General features: G+C 49.4%; 1 protein-coding gene across 1 annotated transcript; it reads right to left on the bottom strand.

The window, feature by feature from the left end:
- Window positions 1-320: 320 nt before the first annotated feature.
- LOC127306186 (uncharacterized) lies at window positions 321-3,100 on the bottom strand. The gene is made up of 3 exons (XM_051336801.2): window positions 2,387-3,100; window positions 960-1,181; window positions 321-865 (listed from the first exon to the last, which is right to left on the bottom strand). The coding sequence occupies exons 1-3, from the start codon at window positions 2,765-2,767 to the stop codon at window positions 599-601; spliced, it is 870 nt and encodes a 289-aa protein (XP_051192761.1). The 5' UTR covers window positions 2,768-3,100; the 3' UTR covers window positions 321-598.
- Between the last annotated feature and the right edge of the window lie 4,390 nt (window positions 3,101-7,490).

Raw genomic sequence — 7,490 nt, 5'->3', positions numbered from 1 at the left:
TTCCCTTTGCTCTAGTATATTTACAAGCAAGGACTGTTGCTGATCTGCTCTAATATTTGCATGATTTGTTGCTGATGTGCTCTAATATTTCGATGTTTTGTTTTAATATTTAACTTGCTTTATATTTAAATTTGCATTAGTCCTAATGTGGTAGCATATAATTAAAATCATAGCCATGTTACCTAACCATCTATATGCAAATTTGTCACTACTATTACAGTAGGATTCAGCAAAGGCCCTCATCATGTTAATGAAAGACATGCACATTTTTGTTTGCAATGATGGATTACAATTTTTTTGTTTATGTTTCAAACTTCTGCTAAACTTGAGCTGTGCTTTCATTGACAAATTAATGAAACATGAAACCACCATCATTCCAAATGAAACACAGAGCTAAGCATCATCAGCTACATAATAATTCAACACAGAACATAGATCCACACAGATTCAGTACTTAAGACCATCACTATAATAGATGGTCTGACTACTCAGTTCAAAAGCAAACCAAACATTGTTCAACACAACTCACACCAGTAGTTCCAACATCATAAACCAAAAGCAAATGTACAGATCAACCACCATCCACAGGAACTAGGCATCATGCATCCTCATTAGCAAGCACCATGAGAAGCCCTTGATGCTCTGCCCTTATCTGCTTGGAGTTGCCAGTATGGGCTAGCTCCTCGCAGTGCTGCCTGAGGCTACCAAGCATGCCATCCCTGGGCTTCACCTTGTGCCATGGACAGAAGTACCTCCCCCTCTTCTTGAAAGGGAGGTCCCCAGCATCCAGCTTCTTCAGCAGCTTGGTCCAGAAGGATGCAATGTTCCTGCTGTCCACGGACTCGCATGAATCCTGGGAGTCATACTGCACAACAACAAATTGTACAAGTTAAGATTACAGATACATAGCAAACATACTGAAATACATGCATTGCTACAGAACAAATTGTATAGCTCACCTCCAGGGAGCCATCTGAATCCTCCAACTGCTCATATTGACCAGGGAAAGCTGGAGCAGGCACTTCTGGAGCAGGCACTGGAGCAGGCACAGGAGCAGGCACAGGAGCAGGCACAGGAGCAGGCACAGGAGCAGCCACAGGAGCAGGCACTGGAGCAGGCACTGGAGCAGCAGGCACAGCCTCATCCTCCTTGCGCTTCCGCTTCCTGGACCCTTCACCACCCTTCATACAAATAACATAAGTCCCCACATTAATCCACAATAGGAAAATGTCATCCAAATACTATGCATACCAAACAGATCATCTTAATTAGTCTTTAATTATATTTATATTTACATTATGGTAGCACCTTCTCTCATCATGATTTCATTCTACTATACATTACAAGATCCTTTCAATCATAGCACAGTAATCCCATGATAAAATCCTCACATTAATCTCAAAAGGTTAATATTCTCACATTATGCTAGGTCATCAAAATTATCTGGATGCTTACATTTTAATTTTGCAATATAATCAGAACATACTATGCTCTAATGGGGATAATGCAGCTGCTCTGTTAATCAATGCATCACAACTAGAATAAGTAAACAAGCAAGTAACTATATCACCTGTAGTCATTATAATCTTACAGAATTACTGATAACTCTTTGGAGGCTTTCCAACTTAGCCATTAGGTGATGTGCAACATCATTGAATCATCATGAGCTAAACAAAACAGCAAGCTATTAACTATGAAATTACAAGCAGCAGCAATGCAACCATTGCAACTAGCAGGTTATCTTGACAAGACTTGCATGACCTAAATGATGAATCAGAACAACAATGAAACATCCTCCTAAAATAACTTAAGGCAGCTACATACACATCATAACTAGGATCCTCTTGGCCACAACTCATGCCTTTAATTTTCATGCCCTACATTCTTACTATGATACATCCTCATCATCATCAATGTCACACTCTCTTTTGTTCTGTTCTCTGCACTAGCTAGACCACTCCAATACTATAGTATTATCAAATCAGTAAGGATTAACTAAAATATAATGATTTATATCATCTAATTCCTGGTGTTTAATCATCATCAATGATTGAACCAACTAGATGCATGTGTGTGTATAAATACTAGTATTTAACCATTGTCTATATCATTCATGCGCTTTCCATTATTAAATGCTGGTAGGTTACATATAATCCTAACAAAACTAGCTTCGGTTCATGCATGTCATTTCAATAGGATTGTATCAACGAATGCAAAGCCAAGATCAACATATTTCAAATTATCTTGCCTCTCAGACCAGACATTTACATATATTCGACCCACGGATGCAGTGCAAACCAAGATTCTACAAATTTCAGGAACACTAAGCACACATGGAAATGAAATTAAAAGAGGGGGGCGTAAAAGAGGATGAACATGCGCTTACCTCCGCCTCTCGCACAACCACCTCTTCCTTCCCCTTCCCAGCATCCGCCGGCCCACGGACGGCGACGCCTTCCTCAGCCTCCGCCTTCTGGTCCACATCATCCGCCAGCACCGGCGTCGCCGCTCCCGCCACTCCTTCCGCGACAACCGCCGCTTCTGCCTCCGACTTCCACAGATCTGCCGCCGCGACCAAACCCTGCGCGCCGCCCTCCTTCAGATCCTCCACCTCCGGCTCCTTCACCAGCAGCTCAGCCTCCGAGGCCGTCGCCGACGCCTCGGCTTCCGCATTCTCCGCATGCAGCACCGCAAACGCGGCCGACGACGCCGACGCCGCCTTGCTCCCCTCCTTCTCCATCGCCGCCTTGCTACCCTTCCTCTCCATCGCCGGCGATGGATGTGGTCCAATGGGGCTAGGGTTTTCTGTCTCTCCCCTCTCCTCTGCTCTTTGCCAAATTTGGGGGCGGTTGGGGGGAAATGGAAGGGGACGGAGAAGGCGATGCGGCGGGGGACCTTTCTATACTGGGAGGGGACACGCAAGGGACACGGAGGCTACCGGAACGGACACGCAAGATCACACGTCATCACCTCTACTTTGCCACGCCATCCCGTACAATGCGTATAATACAAAGTACAAACTTTATACAGGGACCACCGTATCCAAACCAACCGGTATCGCGCAATCCGGACCGTCAATGTGTTTCACACCACCATTTCTCGAACGAGGGGGGGGGACACCGGAGCACAGTCGTTGTTCGCATGCATGTAATGCATCAATCAACAAGCAGAGACAGGACGGGAGATGACAAAACCGAACGGGTCTCAGTTCAGGATCGTGAAATTTCGGCACCTAATTTCTTATCCACGTAGCGTTCGTACCGTACGTCCACATATATTCCATACATTTGCTAGTGCTGTCCAACCAATCGCCTGGCTGGACATGGTGATGTAGATAGACGGATGGATGCATCCATATGGCTGACGACGACAACAGCCGCTGCTAGTATATCAGTATAATCCCGCTGCTCCATACTGAAGACGAGAAGGATTCCTGCTCAAAAGCGCGTCAGTAGATTGCAGGATACGTGTGTATGGTCAGGTTTTTGTAAAGAGTGTATGGTCAGGTTTTTGTATAGATATTTCTGGATAGCATATCTTATATTTCATGCATGGTTATATTCGATTTGTTGCTGATGATGATGCTGTTCGGCGCGAGACCACCGCTACTTCGTCTTCATGCGTTGGTTCGGCAGCCGATCTGCGGCTGGCGACGTTGTCAACGGATGAGACGGTGTGGCGCCGAACGGGAGCGTTGTCCCCGTGCGCGTGCCGCGTGGGATGGGAGCAACGGAGTCAAGATGGGAGCTGGGCAGAATGACGTAAATGTGTCTATATGTGCGCGCGCCAGTACGAGTTAGGCAAAGCATACACCAACGGCGCTACTGAGCTAGGTTGACAACTCGAGAAGCTCCATGCGACGAGTCTAATTCTTCGATCATTTGTGCTTCCTTCCCAACTTTCTTGGGGACAATTCGGCGGTGCAACATCAGCCACACACAGATCTGGCTCGTCAAGAATCGCCAAAAATGTGGCTGTATTTTCCAACAGTTTTAATGGCGATATGATGTGCGTTTCTTGTTTGGTTAGGAGTTTGGTGTAGGTGGCCCGGCCTGACCTTGCTGGCTGCGACTGAAAACCAGCATCGATCGAACACGCATCAATCAGGTGAGCCTGGCGTTGAACGGCTCCTTGTGGTAGTCTGGACAACAGTCAAAACAACTGTTGGGACCTTTGGGTACTAGCTAGTTGGACTTGGTTACTCACTTGTACTAGTACTCTACACAGGTCTAGAAGAAATTAGGGATTCTTGGTCTGCTTCTACAGTGCCACTTATCTAAATATCCACATGAACCATACGCATTTATATGTGACATCACCGGAAACACTGTTGTGAGCCTGTGAACCGCCTCCTCACCGGGCACAAATTCCTCCTACATCGTCGTGCCACTTGAACTAACTGTGCATGTTTGCTGTTGATTGACTAAATGATCAAGCGTATATACGCCTCACCTTCACATGTCACAAGAGCATCTCCAGCCGCGTTCCCCAAAGCGTCCCCCAAAGCAATTTGAGGCGCGTCGGACCAAAAATTCGTTCCAGCCGCGTCCCCCAAAGCCCATTTTTGTCCGGCGCGGCCCGATACGGTGTCCGGCGCCCCCAGCCCGTCCCCGTCCCACAGGGGACGCTCCGGGGACGCCGGACACACCGAAAAGCGAGGCGGGGAGTGGCGGGGCTGACCCGTCAGCGGCACAATAAATTTTAACCTAACCGTCGCCTACCTCGCGACGGAAGTTATTGGCTTTGCAGCGACGGTGCAGTTCCCGCAGCGACGATGCAGTTCCCGCAGAGGCGCAGCGACGCGTCCCCTCGCGCCTAGCTCTGCGTGCCGGCGTTAATGAGCGCCACCGCTCCTCCGCCTCCCTCCGGCCTATAAAAGGGCCGCCTCTCATCGTCCCTCTCACACACAAACCCTAGCGCCTCTCTCCCAAACCCTAGCCGCCACCATCTCAACAAGACTCGACGCTATGTCTGGTAGAGGCGGAGGCCGACCTCGCGGCCGTGGTCGTGGTCGTGGTCGTGGCAGAGCTGAACGCTCGCCGTCGCCTCCCACGCCATCGTCTTCATCGTCGTAGATGGACGTGGAGCCGGACGTGCTGTTCGAGTTCGTCCTCGTCCTCAAGGGCAACCCGCGCGACATCCAGAGGCTGCCGGACTCCTTCGCCGAGTACGTCGCCGATGACGATCGCCCGCGCACGATGCATCTGCGGGAGGCTTAGTGCGGCTACTACCGGTGGATCGTCGACGCGATCTACGACGCGCGCGGCAAGATGTACCTCAACATCGGCTAGGAGAAGTTCGCGCGCCACCACAGCCTCGAAGCCGACTTCATCCTCCTGTTCTCCTACTTCGGCGACAGGGACATGAGCGTCAAGGTATTCGACGAGACGCGCTGCTGCCGGGACTACCACGGCGACAACACCGACGAGGAGGACGACTGAGTGTTGTTTCTTCGCAGCGAATACGTGCACAGAGGTTTCTGGATGTTCGACTCATCGGTAGAACCAACAAGGGCACCATCCTCCCGCTGGATTTTCTAGTTTGGGTGACTGGGTGTGCCCTCGAGTGTTCTTTCTTAGCAACGAACACATGAAACTTTCGATGCACGGCCTAGTTAGGTTTAGTTTTTTGCAATATTTTATATTTGTGTCCACCATGGTTCAAACTATGTATTAGTTTGTGGAAACCATGTTCCTAACTATGTCTTCGTGTAAATCACGTTTCCAATTATGTATTAGTTTGTGGAAATTGAAATAAAAATGCTAAAAAAAGTATTTTAAATGTTTGGGGAGGCGTTTGGGGGACGCGGCTGGGGAGCGACGTCCCCCAAACACGGCACGAACAAAACACGTCCCCCAAACGCTCAATCCGGCGCGGTTTGGAAATATTTTGGAGGACGCGGCTGGAGATGCTCTAACAGTCTTGTTTAGCTATCTGTAGCACCACCAGCGACACCTAGAATAACATTAAGCTTGACCACTGACTGAATTCCTATCGTGAGGACAAGAGGAATCCTTGCTGCACGGGTTATGAGGGTCCACCAATCAGTCTCACCTGCCTCCTGCCACCAGGCCACGTTACATTACCACCGCATCCATGTGCAATTTTGCGAAGGCAGACACGTACCATCAGCTCCAATTCTCCAAACCGGGAGATCGATGAGAAGTGGGAACAGGTTTCATGCTGCGTCGTGCTGGCCTCAGGATGACGTGTAAAATAGCCTGGCCGCCAACTTGCTGAGAGATTCCACGCTGTCGTCGCCTGCCAGGCTGCCACGGCGACTCTCGTCTATGGAAGACAGAGGTTTCCCGCGGAAAGTTTGACGCAAGTCGACTCAACAGCAACATGCCAACGTGGCAACGTGCACTTACCATTCTCGTCGTAAATGCCTTTTCGTTTTTGCCATTTGACAACGACGGCAGAAAATTGACATCCCTAGACTATATTGTTGGATAATTAGGCACAATTTTCATGATTAATTCCAGAATATAAAACATGATGACAACAACTACTAACATGTGAAACTCGAACATACTAGATGCAGTGATCAACATGAACAGCAGCAACACAAACGATAAAGCATCCATCGCTAAACAGATCAAGATATGCCGCACGTACCGATCTGGTGGAGGTGGCGGTGGAGGTGTAGCAGATGATGTCGCAGCAGTAACGTTGTTGATGACAACGTTGTGGACGACAGGGACGACGGGTCGAAGTAGCCGGCGTTGAAGACGACGGTAGGCAGCACCGCCCGACTTGGACGGAAGGCGACCTGTGATGAAGAGCTTGAGCAGTCGCGCAGAGCGGTTCCGGAGACCTGCTCTCCCGTTCGCCGATGCACGTCGGCGCGCGGGATGGAGTAGGCTACGATGGCGGCGCAAGCAGAGAGAGGTGAAAACCCTAACTCGTGTATGCGGTCTGTTTCTGCGGTAGCCGGGCAAGAGATTACATAGGCTCGGGAAACCCTAGGCAACGTGGGCCACACCCACGTCGCACGAACGTTTCGAGTCGGTTACAGATAGCCCACGATCCGGGAGCGACCCGAACCGACTAACTGCGACGCGTCCGTCTAGGACTCTGTTAGTTTTCCTGAGCTGCAAAAAGTAAGGAAAGTCTCGGCTCGAGGCTCAATCCACTCACCACGAGCGCGACGCGCGCGTCGTGTCGAGTCGAGACGAGCGAGCGAGGAGGAGGAGGAGCGCGCGTGTAGCACTCCTATTCTCACTCACTTACTAGTGGTGGAACAACCCACCTTATAAGGTGGTCTAACTTCATCCCAACTTTCCATGTGGGACTAAACTTCCCACCTCTTACCACTCCCTAGTGAGCTGCCACCAACTTGGGCTCAAACTCACAAGGCTGCCACTATGTGAGTTTTGAGATTTATAGGGAAATCTGAAATCTACTATGGGCCACTTAGTGTGGGCCCAATATTTCAACAATCCCCCACCAGATCTCAAATCCCCATTTAGAGATTTACCAATACTCAC

Source organism: Lolium perenne, chromosome 6, assembly GCF_019359855.2.
Source record: "Lolium perenne isolate Kyuss_39 chromosome 6, Kyuss_2.0, whole genome shotgun sequence".
Classification (NCBI taxonomy): Eukaryota; Viridiplantae; Streptophyta; class Magnoliopsida; order Poales; family Poaceae; genus Lolium; species Lolium perenne.
Note: the sequence above shows the minus strand (reverse complement) of the source record. Positions and strands in the feature narration are given on the sequence as shown.

What these genes read in the sequence shown, in the direction of transcription:
- LOC127306186 (XM_051336801.2), bottom strand. Translation starts at nt 2,767, where the DNA reads ATGGAGAGGAAGGGTAGCAAGGCGGCGATGGAGAAGGAGGGGAGCAAG. An exon ending in TGGTTGTGCGAGAGGCGGAG is followed by an intron (nt 1,182 to 2,386) that starts GTAAGCGCATGT and finishes ATTTGTATGAAG; the next exon opens with GGTGGTGAAGGGTCCAGGAA. An exon ending in ATTCAGATGGCTCCCTGGAG is followed by an intron (nt 866 to 959) that starts GTGAGCTATACA and finishes GTTGTTGTGCAG; the next exon opens with TATGACTCCCAGGATTCATG.